The following is a 20013-nucleotide window of genomic DNA, read 5'->3' as shown; positions in this document are numbered from 1 at the left end:
CTCTGCGCAAAGAGAAGAGAGCAGCAGCTAACAATGCAGTGGAAAGCAGCTGTGCCTAGTGTTTCCCTCTGATAGACAAATGTATGTGTGTGTATATGATGATATTGCTGAAAATTAGCAGTAGGTAATATGTAGTTTACATTTCTCTTCTTTGAGCTAATTCTAATGTATGTGCATCGATGTCTATGGTAATAAAAGTACCTCATTTCCTTCTTGCTTCATACTATTAAGCAAACTCATATGAACTCATATTCTACTGTATCTGCAATGCAGCACGCTGCCTGAGTGGGTCTGTCTCTTGGGTCTTGCTCACTGACGCTGATCTTGGTGGGTATGCAAACCATATTTGCGCGTGAGTCTGTGTGAGTTTGGGCAGATCAGACTGCCATCACATGCACACACACACACACCTCTACAGGGTATGACTTTCACCAGTTTTCCGATCTCCCAGTCGACTTACACGAATGAATCTAAATTTTCTGTACAAGACCGCAGGAGGAAGAGGCAAGCTTTACATGGCAGCGATGAATTAACTCTTACAGTGTCCATTTCAGGTCAAATTTTCAGGCCCCGAAGTAATAAAGTTGATTTATTATTGTCAGTTGTGCTATACAGGTTTAGCAGTTTTGAAAGTGATGCTCTGAAACTGTGTTTGTGTACTAGATGCTGGAAACTTTCTGGGTGTGTGGGTGTTTAAACATACTCCTATACTTGCCTAAACTTGATGTGCTGCATGACTCAGAGCACACAGGCTTTAAGCACACTTACATTCAGTCATATATTCCTATTCCCATATGTGTGGTGGTCTGGGAAAACCCATTGGATGTAGCTGTGGCTGAATTCTGCAGCCAAAAAATGACAACAAATCTGAATTAGACCAAAGATAAAAAGGTTTTCTGCCAGTAATATACTTTAACGTCTCTACTTTAAGGAAACAAATATATTTTTTACCAAAACATGTCTGGAAATCTTTTTATTTTGACTACTTTCGATCACTGGCTTGGCTAACTGCCTGCAAAGATCAAGTTATGTAAGGAGCCAGGTGGTAAAAAACAGTCAGTCTGTCTAAACATGTCTGAAACCTTGCTAGCTGACTTGCTGAGAACGGAACTGTCTGACTGAATGAACGAATCAGTGATTATTTCCCTGCCCATGTTAGCATTAACAGCAATCAGTGAAGTGAAGAGATTCCGATGAGGCTCGTGTTTAAACGTCACAAGTGACTTTTCAGAATCAAAAACCTTTATTGCCAAGTGGGTTTACATGTACAAGTTATTTGTCTTGGTGTACTGCTGCTTAGTAATAAGCAATAATAATAAATTATCTCAGGTGATGAGACAGAAACTGATGTGGATGATGCTGATAATCAAAGTAAGAACTCACTGTAAACTTATAATTCTTTACAATTTGACAGTAATGTTTTTTTTTTTCATCAGTAGATTAGGTTATAAATGTAGAGGTAGACACTGTTGAATTCTCGAATCTGAAGGTCTCGAATCTTAATTTTCTATAAAGCAGCTCGGACAGTAACGCTGGCTGTAATTCAAATCTCATGTTTATGTCATTGTTTCTATAGTAACAGCTTATTCACATCGACTTGTATGGTGGATGCGCCACATAAACTAAATCTAATAATAAGCAGATTTTTTTTATTAGTGTTGTTTTTTTTTTTTTAACAAAGAAAACTTAGAATTTTTCCGAAAGTTTTCTGGAAAAAGACATTTATGTAATATTTATGGAAGGAGTCTCCAGTTTCAGCGCTGTGACACAATCAGTATGTTTTTTTTGCCATTTTTTTGGCTTATTAACTTCAAGAGAAAAGAGAGGCTGGTGAAGAAATGACTGTTTATAGCTTCTCATTTCCCACAACTTTAAATGTAACTATAAACAGCAAAAAAGCACAACATATCATTAATTAATCAATTAATTAACTCAAAATTACAATCTTCAGCAAATCACTGCTGTACAAAAGAAATAAAATATTTCAGGACGTGCTGTTATAAGAAAATAATCAACTTCAGGATGTTAAGAGCACCACATCAGCCTGTCATGTTTTATTCCTTACATAATTGGTTGAAGTTCATGTAAAAGAGAAAGTTTAATTGCCAGTTTCAATTTTCAAAACTATGCATGAAAGAAAATTTCATCAAAATTAATCCATGTGAAAAGTTTCCCCAGGGTAATGGTGCTTTACCGTAACATGTTCTTGGAGCACTTAATGATTTAATTATTTCCCCTAATAGTGCACTTGATCATCCTTGTAATTAGGTTATGACTCCTTAAAGCATCTCACTGAAGTTTTTATGACTATGTCCTCTTCTGTCTGCACATTTATGAGCCACTGAATAAGAGAGTCTATTACATAAATAAAAGTTTGGATAAATGTGACTCAGGGGCAGTTAATAACCAACTGACTCTAGCGCACAATGTACCAAGAGTAACGTTTATCCCCTGTGTTGCAGAACAAAATTTATTAAGACAGCTTTTCCTCCATAACATTTCTGGCCCCTCTTTGCCTGAGCAGCACTACAACACAAGATAAGGGTTTATTGTAAGACTGTAATTTCCCTTCTCAACAAATAAAATCTTATCTCATGATCAAGCCTATTATCTTGTATATCCTTGGAAAGTGCTTGTTGGTAATTTCAGGCCTTATGAACCTCGTTCCGTGTAAAGAAATAAATCCATGTAAATGAGAGCACAAGGCGAGGTCTTGATAATTTTGTGAAAATTTACTTAAGAATACTGAGGACCTTGTCTAATATCGGCACAACATTTAGGCACAGCACAATCATCGGATAATTTGGTGATCCTAGCAGTGTTACACAAGAACATAATGTGCAGCGCAATTACAACAGGCCATGGTATAATGTCCTTGATAATTATAGTTATGATTGTGTATGGCAGTAGACGGATGTGATTGCTAACAAAGAGCTCAATAACCTGTTTAATTGGAGGTTCTTGCTCTACCTTTAGATGACAGATATTATGAGGAGCAAAGAGAAATGAAAGCCATACAGCTTCAGAGCTTCATGAAATAACATGACACATGGATGAGCTACATTAACGATGCAGCATTGATTGGAAAGATATGAACAAAAAAAAAAAACCACACCCTGCTGTTTATATTCCACTTCACTGAGCTCTTCACCAAGATACACGGCTAAATCCCCCGTGCAGAATAGCTGTGCACATCACAGCTTTTAGACACATCCTCTTGTCCTTGTGACAAATAGCTGTGATTGTGTAGGTCATTGGGATTGCTATCGACCGCGCTGCCTTCTTCTTTCTCATCTTATCCCTCCATTATTCCTTCCTTCTTTTTAGTGTGTCATTCTCCCATCTTTCTATATCTCTATAGATTTCATGTTGTGCTCAAAGGGATTTGGGGATGGCTTAAAGCTTAGAGTGTTGATCTGCTCTATCATGGGAGTTCAATCTTCTTTTTCTACTTTTTCTTCCTTTGCTTTGTCTTTTCACGTCTTCTCAGTCACAGTTTGTCTTGATAATCCTCTACCTTTTATCACTCTTCCATTGGTTTCCTTTCTCTCCCTCTTCGCATCAGGTTATAACGATTTTTCCTGCCCTTCGCCACCCTCCTCTGCCTCAGGCTACCCCTGAACTATACAGTATATACACTGATGTTTTGCCACACCTTTCTCTCCAGACCCTGTGACCCTTTAAAGCTTCTCCTTAAGCACCACTGTTTTCTTCCTTTTTGTCTCGAATAACACCTGCCTTTTTGAAACGCCCTTTTTCACCCTTTATGAGAAAAATCTTTTCTTTCACCGAAACACACACTAGACACACAAAATCGTTATAAAGCGCTGATTGCTCACACAATATCCCAATCAGACAGGAGACTTTGTTTATATAAATGACATCTTTCCAGTGATACTGGATGAATCTTTGCTGTAGGGGAGTGTTGATCCTGGGCAATGGTGATGATTGTTGCACTCATACACCACTTATTCAGTGTTATCATCACTCAGCTAAAACACAACACACTGCGGTGTTTTGTGTCATTAGGGTTTAAGTGGATGGCATTCTATGGTGGCAAATTAATGTGTTGTTGAGGTTTATTAAAAAAAAGAGAAGATGAGCAAATGGAGTGGCATCATGATCATACCCCAGTGTTCAATGTCTCCTAGCTATTGCTAGCCTCAGAAATGAAACAATGAAAGTAGAGAAAAGAGAAAATATCAGCTCATGTCCTCCTGATTATTCGACACTATTCACACATTCCAATTCTTGTTTGCATTTCAGACACACAGAATGCAAAGTCTTGCCTCATTTCTTGAGCCCTATTCACGTTTCCCACCCACCAGCCAGCTCTTTCATACAACAGCTACCAACTAGGGAGGGTAAGGGCTAAAATGTGCTTCCTCCAAGATACATGAATCCAACCTCCACATCTTTTCGAACAGCTACTCATGCTGCCTAACACACTCAGAGGAAAGTATCACTCTCTTCTACATACATGAGCTCAGAGACACCCACAACTGGTTACAATTGGAGGGGAGAGAGTGTGCCATCCTTCACACCAAGGACGCCTTGCTCTCTTAGATCGTTATGGCACTGTCAGGATTTGGACTCACAATCTCCAGACAATAAGGCAAACACTTTTCTGTTGCGCAACTTGGGAACCCTTATTCATGTGCCTAGATCCTTGCCTTGCATTATCGTTTACTATTTTGGATTTGCCCTTTGGGCTGAGATTTGGCCTCGCTTTCTTTTATTGTGATTTTGGATTGTGGACTTTGTTTAAAAAAAAAAAAAAACTCAGCACACGGAGCCACAAACCTCTCCTGAGTCCATCGTTATGCCAGACAAACCTTTGTTGTCTGTGTATTGGTTTCTTACTACCAGAGGACGATTTCATGAGAACAGCAGATATATGTCAAGACCTGGCCCAAAATAGAGCACAGAAACAGTACAGTAATCGTATTACTAAAGGATAATGCACTGCTGCAGAGCTCCGCATTATCATCAAAAAATCAAATCACATAGGTAGCAAGCATCTCATATTAAGAGTGCTGATGTAAGATCATCTCTGGTTAATACAATCACATTCAGCCAAAGCCAAAATTGATTGATATACTACCTCTGAGTGGTTTGGGACAACTCCAGACATGTCAGAAGAGAGGTGATGCCATCAAAAAAAAAAAAAAAGACAAACTGGCTTTTAATTACTGGGGTGAGCACAAGAGGCTCATAAACCATATAGTGAATGAATAAGAGTCTATAGCAATTTATTCTTTTTATCTCATTCTGAATGGGCCAAAACGTCTTCTCACCAATTTTAGATGTGCCTCTTCAACCCACTATGACTAGTATTTTGAAATGTCTGCCATCTTGAAGTGTAACAAAACATGTTTTTTCTCTACCCCGCTGTTTCATCCCACCATTAGAAGATATTATAATACTTTACAGTGCTGACATTTGAACCATAAAATCATGAATCATCATGAAGCACTTTTTAAGCCTACTACACAGGAAGTTAGGGCATCAAAAACTGCTTTTGTACTACTTCCAAAAGGTGCAGCCGATCTTTGAGTCAGACGATCGTGCAATGGTGGCAGAGGTTACTAAATAGATTTTTGATATTTAAAAGTTTTTGCCTATAATAGACTAACGTCATAAAAGATTGAAGACACTGAACAGGAAGTGATATGATATCTCTGAGTGAGAAACTTGATTTCATATAGAATAATTTACTGCTTACTGCTGACAAAATCACACAAATGTTTCCTTTCCTATTTTCACGTTTGTATTTTTTAAAAAAAATAACTCAGTAGAGATGTCTGCAAAAGAAGGCAAGAGGGTCATGGCAACAGACAGGGAACAAACCCAGCAGAGCAAGCAGCCATTTTCCATTAATAAGATGCTGCTGCTGAAGCTGGAGCCTAGGGTTTATGTCAGCAGTTCCACACTTATCATAAAAAACGCCAAAAAGAAAACACAGCTCTTAACCAGCAAAACCAGTCAGCTGGCAGGACAAAAACCCTGGTGGTCATGGGTTTGGGAAAGAGCCATTTTGTCAACATAATAACAACTCAAGAAACTCCAATTATTTTCATGATTATCGTTAACATAACTGATTTCCTCTTAATAGCAACATGATAATTCGAAGCTAGCAAAACTTCCTTAGCGTAACTACACATTTAGAAAAAATGTGAATAAATAATCAGCTAAAATCGTCAACTTTTTCATGCTATGCACTAGTGCCATGTCATCCTGATTAATGCTTCCTTCCAAACAGGCTTCCGAAGTCTTTGGAATGTTGGAAAGGCAGAATGTGGCTGGAAAAGTCACTCTCCAAAACTGCCCCGCCCCCAAGTGAATGGTCAGTAGAGATGCATGAATGAATGGGAGACGTCCGACACTCTCCTGAAGCGCATTTATCACAGACAGCGTTGGGCCATAGCTGGTCTCACAAGCCAGACCTTTAGTGTTCACTAGAGACCCTGCTACATTTTGTCACTAAATACAGGATAGAATGCACAGAAAAAGGCAATTTCAGCGGCTGGGAGATGATCAACCACAGACCTTTTCCCATAGCCACTGATAAACATGGGAATATGCACCTTATACAAAACACTGAATCATAATTCATAAAAGCATCTCTGAAACTCATTGTGTCGCAATGTACAAAAGATCAAATGTTTGTTTTCCCACTACAAAAGTGCAAAGTGCCAATCAGATTGCAACCTTCGACATTCTGAAGAGTGTGACCAGAAAAGTGTACGAAAAATATCAGACAATCCATGGCCCATGAGCGGATCGTTTGAGGCTGAGGCTAGGCTTTTTTTCTTTCAAGTAATGGAGGTGTTTCTTATCAATGTTTAAAGATGGATAGATAGATAGATAGATCACTTTATAAATCCGAGGCAAATACACAAATTCATGTTTACATGTACGTGTTTAAGGATTTTGTACATTAAATTAGCTCTTAACAGCTTACCCTATTTTTAAAGAATCTTGCACATTTCATTTTCGGATTTCATATAAACCTTCTACTTTAAACTCTTTGAGTAAAAAGCAAAAGCCTTGAATTAGATAGTAGCCTACTGATGATCTAAAACCAAAATGTGTTTTTTTCATCCTTTTATTCAGAACATGCTTTCAAATAAAACATCATTTTTTACCCATTCAAAGCAATTTTATATGGTTTTGCTTCTCATCTTAATTGAAGAACTGTCATTTTACTTGAATAGACAAAAATTATGAGATTTTCTCAAATCACTCCTTGCAATTAACCTGCTAGTAACCTGCCTCCTTGTTTGATGGACAGCTAAGATCCTCCCACTGTTAGGAAATATCATGAATACTCCAGGTTCCAGAAGCACTGCTGACACAGCATAAACCAGACATAAAAGGATCTGTTAATGGGAACAGGGCTTGGGGTATTGACTTACCTGCCACAGAGTTAGGGCGGGGCATGAGGTACAGGGGGGTGGGCTGAGAGGAGTGGTGGGTGGAGCTGGGCTCAGGAATCTTGTTGAGGCTGTGGGTGGAGGCAGCCATGTTTTCGTCAAGCCGGTAGAGGCCGGAGTCGAGTGTGGCGCGCTGAGAGTGCCAAAGTTTGAGGCTGCTGGCGCGAGTGCCCTCTCCATGCTTGGCACTGCGATCTGCAGGCTCTGAGTAACTCGTCAGGGTGGCTGAGTATGAGTGGAGAGAGGGATGTGGAGCAGGAAAAACAACAGAATGGTCACTAATAAAGGATAAGGACAATCTGCTGAGCTACAAGGCCATACTGTACATGTACTTTAGCACGTACATGTGAGTAACGCCTTTCTTACGAGAAATGTAAAGCAGAAATTTAGATTTTTTAAAGAAATCACAGTAATGTGTTTAACCTGGAACAGACGGGTTTGACTGAATATCTGCAACAATAATTTACTAAGTAATGATTCATTTGTTTTCATTTCAAATATATTCTGAAAACAGAAACGTATTTTTGCGACTCTATTCATACACAGTAATTTTCACATTCATATGATCAAAGTCTCATTACAGAAAACAGGTGACTATGCAATTATGCAAAACATATTTATGTTGAGTTTTCATGAGTTGTTCAGTCAAACGTGTTTGTAAATTAAGCTCTAAATCTATCCAGCGTGTTCTTTGTGGTAATGTTTTACCAAGCGTTTACGGAGTTATTTTTCAGCACAGCTGTATTATTAGCATTAGAACTGTTTTTCGTAGGATTTTATTAGATGTTTATTGTGTACTTTTAAATTTGCTTTATATACAGTAGTTGTGTATTTTGAGTGTTGATTTTCAGAATTTTACAACTGCAATCAGGCTTCTAGTATAAGTGATTTTTGAGTGAACAGCTTTTCAGTTCTTTTCTCAGGGAAATGTGTTAAAATTATTGTTTGTGCTAATCACAGATTCAGTGAATAAATTACGTTGTGCTATACATGTGTGGCGGTCTGGGAAAACCCATCAGATATCACAGTGGCTAAATTCTGGCAAATAGTCAAACCAGATTTTGAGTTTTGGCCAAAGATGTCTAAAGTGTAGCAAAATTGACATAATTAATTCAGTTTGTAATTAATTTCATCACTGTCTGTGATGTTCCTGTGCCGCAGGATCGTTAAATGCAATTTTGTCCCTTTTCACTTTTAGGGGAAATAAAACTTTAAATGCTAGAACCTTACTTTTGGTTAAGATACATGCAAAAGAGATCTTTATATAATAATTTGTTTTCCCCCATGTGAAGGGTTTTCCAGGCCACCACACACATATATATATGGCGTATACACAAAACATATTTTAAGAAGAAAATACATAAAAGTGAAAATGAGGAGGGAAATGTAGATTAAATTTGAACAAATCTGTCTGTTTTTTCCTTGTAGCTGTTCGTTTTAGTTCGGAGGTATCCATAAAATAACCCTGCTATGTACCTTTATGGATGGTAGATCTCCAGGAGGACAGATGGTGAGCACTGTTCCACACTCACACACTCGCTCATACACGCGTACTCGGCCATGCATATTCACAAGCTCAACAAAAACGAACACTGTCAGACATTGAATGTCCACGTCAGTGTTTCTCAGTCACGCGCACCTGTTCATTCTTTTATGAACTGCAGCAAAACAAAAGAATGTGTGTATAGGTGGATGTGTAACTCACCGATGATGCCACTGTCTCTGCTTTCCAGCGTGGAGGTGGGGCTGCTGACGGCCTGTCCTGGAGCTCCAGCAGGGAGAGTGGAGCAGGGACTGCAGGCTGGAGGAGATGCTGTGCTGCTGGTCAGCGTGGAGCACGGACTCATCCTGCCGCTCACCCCCACACCCTGAACATACAACACACACCTCTCACTGCCTGTCAGTTAACTCCATCTATAGCTTCTCAGCCTCGTGGAGTAGTCTGAGATGTAGTTCTATGCTTTATATGGCATAAATAATTAAAACTGTCAGATTATCATTAAATTTCATTAGGCTTCATTTCGTTTGGATCCTCTTAAACCCATTAAGACCACAGTGACGCCATCTTGTCCATCATGCTGTCATGTTAATCAAAGCAGTTATTTAAATTAGAAATAAGTATATTTTCACTTTAATCTAATAATCTAATCCCATAATCTAAACAGCTGCTATTTCAGTCAATTATAAACCTCAGCTCTTCTTATCAACACTGTTCTTGTTTAACTGCCTGATGTTTTTTATTTTATTTATTTTTTTTTTGCTATTTGCTCCCTTACGCTTTTGTTCTCTCTAAAATGTTTACTATTATCTGATTTTTGAGGAAAGAGAGGCCTACATTAGTCCGCAGGCGATTCTCAGTGTATTAGTGCTTTATCAGTTAATAGAGCTAAAGAGCTAAAGCATGTGAAAAAACAATAGCAAAATGAAAAGAAGGCATTCAGAGAAAAAAACCTATAATATCCGAGTAGCTGGCTTAAAGTAGTATTCTGATTAGATGTAAACTCTTTTGAATTTGAAATGGAACCTATTCAAATGAATATTGAGAGCAATGGAAAGAGAAGAGAATATGCAGGGAATTCAAATATATTTTGAAAAGCTATTCTTCTTAGACCTTCAGTTTTCTATAGTTACAGCCAAAAGTTTACATAGACCTAAGCTAAAGACATTCAAACTCAATTTTTCCACACATTTCCATTAGCATACAGTTCCTGGGTTAAGTCTATTAGGGTGTCTACTTTATTTCCATAAGATGTCATCTGAAAATATTAACCAAGAGACAGATACTGATATTACTATATCAGATTTTCAGTGGATCAAAAACTTTACGCACACTTTGTTAGTATTTGGTGGCGTTGCCTTTTAATTGCTTGATTGTCAATCAAACACTTGGGGTAGTCTACCATAAACTTCTCACAATACTGGAATTTTTTTTTTTGCTTTTTTGCCTTTTACTCCTGACAGAACTGGTGGAACTCAGTGAGCTCTGTGGGCCTCCTTGCTCACATTTATTTTATATTATTTTATTTTATTTTATTTTTTTAATTCATTCCAAATTTTCTACTGGATTCAGATCAGGGCTTTGTGATGGCCACTTCAATACTTTCACTTTATTGTCTTTAAGCCATTTTGTTACAACTTTGGAGGTATGTTTTGGATCATCATCCTGCTACAAGACCCTATTGTGACCAAGTTTTAATTTTTTTGATAAAGTCTTTCTAGATAATCCTCCTTCCTCATGCTGCCATCTGTTTTTTTTTTTTTTAAAGCAAAGCACCCTCACGACACGATGCTGCCACCCCCATGCTTCACAGTAGGGATGGTGTTCTTCAGATTAAAAGCCTCACCCTTTTCTCTGGCTACACAGTGGTGATCATTATGGGCAAACTGTTCAGTTTTTCTTTCATCTGATGAGAGAGCACTCCTCCAAAAGGCTTCTGATCACCTGCAAACTTCAGTCTGGAATTTTTTTATGCCAGTCTGAGAGTAGAATCTGCTTCCTTGTGCAACATTGATGTAGGACACTCTTAATGGTGGATGTACATACTTTGGTACCTGATGCCTCCAACTCCTTCACCAGTTCCTTTGTTGCTGTCTTGCGGTTCAGTTGAACCTTTCGGACCCAAGTTCCTTCATCCCTCATTGTTAATTTGTGCATCTTTCCTCAACAATGTAGTGTTTGTGTGGACCCAAGATTTTTATATAGGCATGAAATTGTTTGTACAGATCCTTTTGGTCCTTTAGTTGTTTGGCTCCTAAAGAGGAACCGGACTCTAACTCCTAATTATGATAACTGGCCAATCAGAACCTTCTCATTACATCATTTCTGTCTCTTCTGGAATCTTCCAGACTGTTTAAAGAGACAGTCAACTCAGTATATGTAAACTTTTCACCCATTGGAATTCTGATATAGCAAATAAAGCTGAAATAAATCTGTCTCTAGATGATTATTTTAAAATGACCTCTAATGTGAGCAAAGATGCCCTAATTGACTTGTCAAAAGAACTGTATGGTAACATGAAATGTGTGAAGTTGCGAAAAACTGTAATTGAATATCTTTATCCTAGGTGTATGTAAACTTTTTCCCTCATCTGTATAATCAGTAAACAAAATCCTCTGTAGAGAATTATGTAAACGATTTACTTTTCTGATGGCCATGGTGCTTAAAAAAAAATGATCTGGTACTGTGCTCCTACAACACCATCAGCTCTTCATCCGAGTTAAATTAAAAGACAATATCTACACACAAGGAACACACAACATTTTACACTATCAGTGAACCTGTGGGATAGAGAGCTCATAATACTGGAAAGAATTATAAATCAGACCCCAGTTCACATTTCTGGAACCATTCATGCAGAAATTCAGATAATTACAATTGTAAATTAAATGTCAACAAAGACAAAACAGATGTCATTTTTGTGAATTTATGATAAATCATTTTTTCCTATCTTTTGAAAGAGTGAAGGAGTATATTTTTTTCTAACTGAGACATTTCTGATTAAAAAAAAACAAACACACAGAGCGCTCCTCTGTGGATGACTGAGAGAAAGAGAAAATGAAAGAGAGAGAAAGAGAGAGAGCGAGAGAACACGAGTTCTGGCTCTGTGCAGCCCATTCAGCCTAAACGGCTGTCACACACTGTGACAGGGCTTGCTCTGTTCCTCCATCTTGGCTCAGTTTTTCCCTTCAGCCTATTCATTCCCTGGAGTCGCTGACTGTCACGGAAATAATTATTTATATAGCACCTTTCATTTCCAATAAAATCACAAGGTGCCTTACATGAAAGCACAAAACAAGCCAAGTGACAGTAGAGTGAAATGAATAGACCTGATATCAAAAATCAATGAAATAATAATAAATATTTACTAAAGACTGTATACAAAATTGAGTTATGAAAATGTTATGATGATTTAATATAGAAATTGTGAACAGTGGTATTCAGATCTCAGACATAACACTGCTTTAACACTATTCAGAAGCTACGCGGGCCAGCATTTACCTAAAACAGAGGAGTTACGCACAATTCTGACTGATATTTTACGCGATATATCGGCTCGGGTGAGGAGCACTATTACGTCCAGCGCCACTGTCTGACATTAATCAATATATCATGCTGAAATTCTTGTTTTTGGCTGTAAAATCTATGGAAAGCTGTTTAAGCCCAATATTAAATACAAAAACATTACACTGTTGACTAATTAATTGTATTGTCTCTTTAAAGTTTACTAAAAGATTTTTTTCTCTCACGGAGGACATCATAGGAGACAGTGTCTTTAAAGGAGACATTGCTTATCTCAAGGACTGGATTTTTATGGATAATATTACGAACTACAATTATTTAAAGTGAGCTGTAAGCACGTAGCAGATCAGATGATCCTTCAAACCAAGGACGTATTCTTTGCAACAGAGTGCATTCATCTGAACAAAAGCACTGACATTATTTTATTATTTGAACAATTCAAAATATTAAATGAAACATGTGAAAAATAGCTCCCAGGATGCATCTCAGGATGAATAGGAAGAGCTGGATCAAGTGCTATTTTACAAGTTTTCAAACAAACAAAAATCTTTGACTCTTTTCTGGCTTAAAGGTAAGTGCTTGTGTTTACAGGTGTGTAGATGCTATAGAAAAACTTTTGCTACTCATCAGCTACTCAAAAGTTGCTACTCATCTGGCAACCTTGGATTTGTGAAATGTGCCATGACTTAAGCATGTGCGTAACCCGACCCTGAATACAAAGATATAGACGTAAACTCGTCAACTCTGAATTTATTAAAAACGATGAAACAAAACCCCCGAAACAAGTAAAAACAAACAATTTTAAAAAATCACCACGTTAGCTCTGTATCGTCCTAAAATATCCACAGTGTCTCTCGAAGTGATGTGAAGTGAAGTGAAGTGGCCTACCTGTGTGTCCTCGGCCTCCTCCATGCTGTAGTGCAGCTCTGGAGGGCCCTCGCTCATTTTGTCTCCAAGCAGGAAGCCAAGGCGAGTCATCAACGTGTTGGCAGCCTCATCCACTGAAGGAGGGGGGCCAAGCTCCTCACCTACTTCCCCTGATGGAGACGGAGGCAGAAAGAGAGTGGGAGTTAAATGAAGCGCTGATCTTGAGACAACATTAAGTAGCACTCAGTGGACTGGTGTAACAAGTTCATCTCTCGTTAGGCATATGTCAGCTTCATGACTACCACATCACAGCAGAAAAACCCATAGACATATAACAAATAAAATAAATAATATAAGAAAGTGATATGACAAATAGAAGATTGTTTATATATCAGCATCTTATATAAGCAAGTAGCTTTACTGGGTAAAGTGTGTGCCTGAGGGTGGTGCAGTTGCTGATGGGCTGCCTGACACACACACAAACACACACACACACACACACACACACACAGAGCGTGAAGCTTTTCAATTCCTTATGTATAGAATTGAGAAGGATATAGAGAAATAGAATAGAGACAGTGAGAATAATAGATTTCTGCATTGCTGTTACTTCTACAATACAACCTTAAGGGGGGTGAGAGAGAGATATAGAGAGGCAGTGAGGGATAACACACCTGTTCTGAGCCATGCCATTCCACCAGTACCAAAAAATCCCTACTGGTTCAAAATCAACTGTGTGTATCGATCAGACACTGCACAAATCTCAGTCTCTGCCACACCGCCTGATCTGGCTGTCAGCAAGGGGGCTGGGCGTGTATGTAGATGTCTGTGCTTGAGTCTGGGTGTGTGTGAGGTTATGGTCGACACACACACCCAACTCTCATGAGCCAACGCCCACAACAGTCTCACACACACACACACACACACACCACTGTACACTAACCTCATCCTATAAGATGAAGCAAATCAAGTGGGATTTTAAACTTAAGGCAGGATTTTGTGTTATATATAGTTTAAGATTCAGATACATATAGATCTTTTTATAAAGGAGACATTCTGCTGTTACTTTGATTTCTAATGTATATACGTAATTCATTTACATTAATACAGCCACTAAAAGGAAACATTGCTTATGAATTTACAGAGGAGTATTCAGTTAAAATTTCTGAAGGCCACAACTAACAGCTAACGTCTAAATGGCGACAAGAGTTATCTTTTAAAGCTATACTTTCAAATCATTAATCTGTAGTTTATGACTCATTATTTTGACACATCAATTTGAAGTGATTATATTTTGTTTCACACTGGTGCTAAATATTACCACTTTTGTCTCACACCACTGACTGAACGGATAAGACTATTGTTTTGAACTTAAAGCGGGGAATAATCTTATACTTCTAATCTAATACTTCTCTGTCCATTGGTCTTTAAAAATCCTGTTTTCATAGTCAACTTTTTTTAACAAGCCATATTGTTAAATCTCTCCCCTTTCTAAGCGAATGTCTCTAGCCCTGTAGCTTGTTTCTGGTCTGATGACCTGCCTTCAGATAAATAATTTAAATAAATGCATATGACTGGATAAGCTGCATGGATTGCTGGTATAAAATGGAGGATCTGCAACAGAAACCACAGTGGTCCATGATTAGAAAAGTACGGCTCTGCTACAGTTCTTGGTTCGGTTGAACTGTTTTGCTGGGTCTGCATCCGGACTGCATTATAGATCAATTTAAAGATTTTTCCTCTAAATCTCTGAAACCTAGGGACATTATTATCCAACTCATCTGCCTACATTACAACACACTCGGTAAGTCATCCCTCATTCCAGAAACCAGCCAAACTGCCCTCACATCATGACTGCATGGTGCAGTGTGAGTGTGTATGGAAGTGATAGTATCTTTAACAAATGACCCAGAACAAAACAGTGATACTGACAACATCAAAGACCTTCTTGCTGTTCAGTAGTCACACCCACTGTATCTTATATGTGTTCAGTAATGTTGTGTTGTCATGTAGGAAAAACTCTGTGTAGACTGTGTGTGTGTCTGAGAGCAGATCAGTTCAAATTATATGTGTATATGTTCAGGTCCTGAAGCATTTAACTAACATTAAGTAACGTATAATAAAGTTTAATATACAGTATGTGTTTAATACTCAGTATCATGAAGTCCTATAATTCTCCACAATGTCTCAGATTGGTCCACTGCAGAACTGAAGTAACAGTAATTATATCACAGCACTGTTGATTTCTCAAACCTGATTGGTCAGAAGACATTGATTAATTTTCTATAACAGCAGCTCTGACAGTAGTTCTGGCCCTCATTCAAATCTCAGGTTTATATTAATCTGCTTGCTCTATAGTAACAATAATCCACATAATCTAAGACTAAAAAAAATGCTGTTTTGGATAATTATGGATATTGTGAAGCTTGGAGATGTTTATTTAACATTTATGGAAGGAGTCTCCAGTGTCAGTGCTTTGTAACAGTCAGAGGTAAAGCTGATGTTCCAACAAGAGAGTCTTCAGGATAGAGGACTTTGCGTTTTCCGGTTTCTGAATAACGTGATGTCTTATTAACTTTAAAAGAGAGGGAAAAAAAGAGAGGTGAGGGAATGACTGATTTAACTAGCTATAACATGACATAAGTGATAACAGGACCTAACTTTTTTCATGGACTTTCTACAACCTTCAATTTAACTATAAACAGTATGATTTGTTCTTTAATATGTAAATAAAATATAATCTTTGGCAATTTGCTGTGGTATAAGAGGAAAAAAACACAGGTTGTGCAGTTATAAAAGTCATCTTCGGGGTGGTAAGAGTAACTGTGCTTTGTGTCGGGCTGCATCACTTTACCCTGTCATTGATTATTTCCCTATAATTACTATTCCTTCCTTATCACTCACACATGCATCCTGTTATGTTTAGATATGTGCCTATAGCCCTAGTCTTCCCTTGCTTGTTTGTGAAGTCTCGCTGGTTTGTTACCTGTGATTCTAAAAACCTAAAAGGATTCACTGAATTCTGTTTCTTGTTTTCTGTCCAAATTTTGAGTGTCTGCTTTTGGCTCCCAGTTGCGATGTTACCTAGATGGACCACTCCAAATTCTTATTCTCCAACAGCAGAAGACCACATCAGGTTCCATTCCTGTCAGCCAAGAACTAGAATTTGAGGCTGTCTACACTGTACACCCCATAATGACAAAGCAAAAAACTGATTTGTGATAACTTTGCAATTAATTAAAAAGAAAAAAACTGAAATATCACACTGACACAAATATTCAGCCCCTTTGCTATGACACATGAAATTTAGCTCAATTGCAACCCATTCTCTGGATCATCTTTGAGATATTTCTACACTTTGATTGGAGTCCACTTGTAGCAAATCCAACTTATTGGACATGATTTGGTGAAGCAGACACCTGTCTATATAAGGTCTAACAGCTGAAAATACATATCAGAGCAAAAACCAAGATATGAGGTCAAAGGAACTGCCTGGAGAGCTGCCTGGCACAGATCTGGGGAAGGCTACAAAAACTTTCTGCTGCTTTGAAGGTTCCCAAGAGCACAGTGGCCACCATAATTCTTAAATGGAAGAACAACGAGGACTCTTCCTAGACCTGGCCACCTGGCCAAACTGAGCAATCAGGGGAGAAGGGCCTTGGTAAGAGAGGTGACCAAGAACCCGATGGCCAATGGTTGAGCTCCAGAGATCATGTTTGGAGATACTTGCAGACAACCATTACTGCAACACTCCACCAATCTGGGCTTTATGGCAGAGTAGCCAGACAGAAGCCTCTCCTCCATGGAAAAAAAATCAAATTCTACAACAATTTTACAACAATCCTTAGCATATATCAGTGGAATAGACAGCTCTATGCTAACGGCATAAATGTTAAACAGAGACCTGACCAGAGACCATAGCTCTGCCCTCTATTAGGGGTCCAAGCACCAGAGTCTCTGGAACCCTATTGTTTTTGTTAGGGTTATTTCAATTTTCTATTGGTTCGCAAAACTAAGAATTGCAAATTCATTGGTCAAAATTCACCTAGATAAAGTTGGTGAAAAGTGAAAGCAACCACTACCAGGATTAAGTGCATCTTTTATATCCTGTGTCCTTTCCCCTTCAGTGAATTGGCTTTTACGCCAGGGGAATTTTATTTGTGTTTGGTCCGACAGCTACTTTATCTGAAAATGCATAAAAGAGCAGTTTTCTGGTGTCTCCAATAAAAAAATTGTAAATGCTACAGCTAAATCTTATTCTAATAATATAAAGATTTGTGATTTTAGAAGACAAACAAACAAACAAACAAAAAAAAACAACAACAACAAACCAATGGCAATGAGAGATTTCTGATTGATCATTCCTGGCATATATTCTGGAGTAGAGCACAGCAAGACTGAGAGAGAATTTAACAATGTGAGGACTGAATGCTAACGTCTTTAATTCCTGTTTATAGATGCACTGAATGTGTTCATTGTGCGCTGTGATGGACTAGCATCCCATTAAGGGTATATCTCCACCTTGCTCCCAGTGCTCCTGGGGACGGTCTTTGGATCCACTGTGAGCCTGACCAGGATGAAGTGCTTACTGAAGATAAATATTGAAAGTATTTAAGTAGTTTGATGATCAGAACTGTGCTGAGTAAAACCACCATAATGTATAATATTTCCTCTAACGCGCTCTGCAGAACATACACCATGTACTACACCAGAACAGTGAGAGATTGTTCAGTTGATTAAGTCTGGCACAAGCTGGCGTCATCAGCATTCCTTTAGAGCACATATCCCGAAGTTCCTGAGCTGGTGTCTAGACATTACTTTAGTCCCGCACTTTATTATTAATAAACTCGGTATTAAAGCCCATATTACCTCTAAACAGGAGAGAAATTTTTGGCACAGGCTTCATCATTTTAAGGTGCAAACCACAATGTTTTGTTTTATTTTCTTTATTGTCCTATTCTTTCTTTCTTCTACCACTTTTCTTAATCATTGCTTTATATTTGCACCATAATACACTTTTAAGAATTAAACAATACAGAATCGGCTTATGGGAAATGAGTTTGTGTCTGAACAAAATTTGCATTTGATCAAATCCCACATTTCACACTAAAAATAAAGCTAAATCAACCGAAACATATAAATGTATTAAAATAGTACAACTTAGACGACCCAAAAGCTGTTCAGAGGACACAAAGGAGTGGTGAAATATTGCATAATATTAATATTACATTCTGAAATATACATATACATTAGGGGTGGAACGCAATGCCATTATCTATATCTGTATCAGTTTAGTGCTTTAGTGTTTTTGTATTTGGCATTTCGAAGTGGGCATCGGCTGTACTAGATTTATAAATAAATAAACAAATAAATAAATAAATGTATGTATGTATGTATGTATGTATGTATGTATGTATGTTAACCCTACCATTATGTCCTAGAAACATTGGAAAATGGTGGAAACACATGGCTGCTGGTCATATTTCATTCACAAATTATCACAACAAATAACAATTTGTAGACCATAACTGTATTCAAGTCCTGAACCAGACATCCTGTGTCACGTCCTGGAAAGCTTTCTGTCTTCTGTCTAATGTGACAACATCAACAACAACAACAACAGCAATCTAATTCAAATTTTTATCAGATTTACTTCCATTTTTGGGTTTTGTTATGTACCAGAAAGATCAGAAAAGTTTGGGACACGTTATCTGAATCCGTGATAAAATGGGACGAACTTACAGTGCCATCGTGAGTCAAACTGGGGTCCTTTAAGCTACATTTCAGCATTATGCCTGTATGATATTATGAATATTTTTATTTTAATAACGATGGAGAACAATCATGTAAGAATGAAAAAAAAATGCACAATCAGTGTACAAGTTTGACTATATTTTTTAAAATTAATTAAGTGATTATTTTTGTGGAGTCCTGCAGAGATATGCTGCCATGAGCACAGTGCAAGTTGCTTTTTTTCCACACATTCACATGTGTACAATGTTCGCATATTCCATGTGCACCATTGTTAACTTGTTTAAAAAGACTGAGAAAAGGGACAAAATATGTCCACCTTTTCCTGTGCTTAGACATTTTAGGCTAGTTTCAAGTCTTTCTGTGCATTTTTTGAGATATACTTGATGTGGGAATTTTGATGAAACCTGGCAACCTTCCCCATGAGCTTCAGAACTGTTCTTTAAAGTTCAACATTAAAGTAAAAACCTTTCACTGGCTTTCATTTTGGTTTGTCCAGTGGGTTCCTAGTCCCTAATGCTGGCAAGCAGTTTAAAAAAACAACTGCAAAAAAACCCTACAAAAAACAAAAAATATGAATACTCGTCCTATTTTTCATATCTGTATTCATATTCGGTTGGGAAGCATTATCTGTTTAATCTGAATATTGCAATGATATTCAGTTAGTTAGACAGATTGATAGATAGATAGATAGAGATGTGTGAAGATAACATTGTGAGTGAAGAAGAGGGATTATATTACCACGAGTCTAAGACAGTGATGGCTCAAGAGGCTCTGCGCTAATCACCAGAAGGTTGTGAATTTAAATCTCAGGAGTTATTTGGCATATGAATAAATACACGACCGTGTGTTACATTATTACCTGAAATAGGATTACATGCGTTTATTGAGTTGTTTTTTTGGAAAGGAATGACAAATATTTCAAACTAAATACGTATG

At 37.8% G+C, this 20013-nt stretch overlaps 1 protein-coding gene across 11 annotated transcripts in view; it reads right to left on the bottom strand.

The window, feature by feature from the left end:
* Nucleotides 1–20013, bottom strand: part of tanc2b (tetratricopeptide repeat, ankyrin repeat and coiled-coil containing 2b) — a 173066-nt gene that overhangs the window by 32623 nt on the left and 120430 nt on the right. For all 11 annotated transcript variants that reach the window (XM_053238589.1, XM_026915009.3, XM_053238593.1 and 8 more), the window contains 3 exons: nucleotides 13345–13493; nucleotides 9142–9304; nucleotides 7419–7661 (listed from right to left, as the gene is read on the bottom strand). In XM_053238589.1, the coding sequence (XP_053094564.1) occupies nucleotides 7419–7661; nucleotides 9142–9304; nucleotides 13345–13493 (555 nt within the window). The remainder of the gene's footprint in view (nucleotides 1–7418; nucleotides 7662–9141; nucleotides 9305–13344; nucleotides 13494–20013) is intronic.

Source organism: Pangasianodon hypophthalmus, chromosome 12 (genome assembly GCF_027358585.1).
Source record: "Pangasianodon hypophthalmus isolate fPanHyp1 chromosome 12, fPanHyp1.pri, whole genome shotgun sequence".
Taxonomy (NCBI): Eukaryota; Metazoa; Chordata; class Actinopteri; order Siluriformes; family Pangasiidae; genus Pangasianodon; species Pangasianodon hypophthalmus.
Note: the sequence above shows the minus strand (reverse complement) of the source record. Positions and strands in the feature narration are given on the sequence as shown.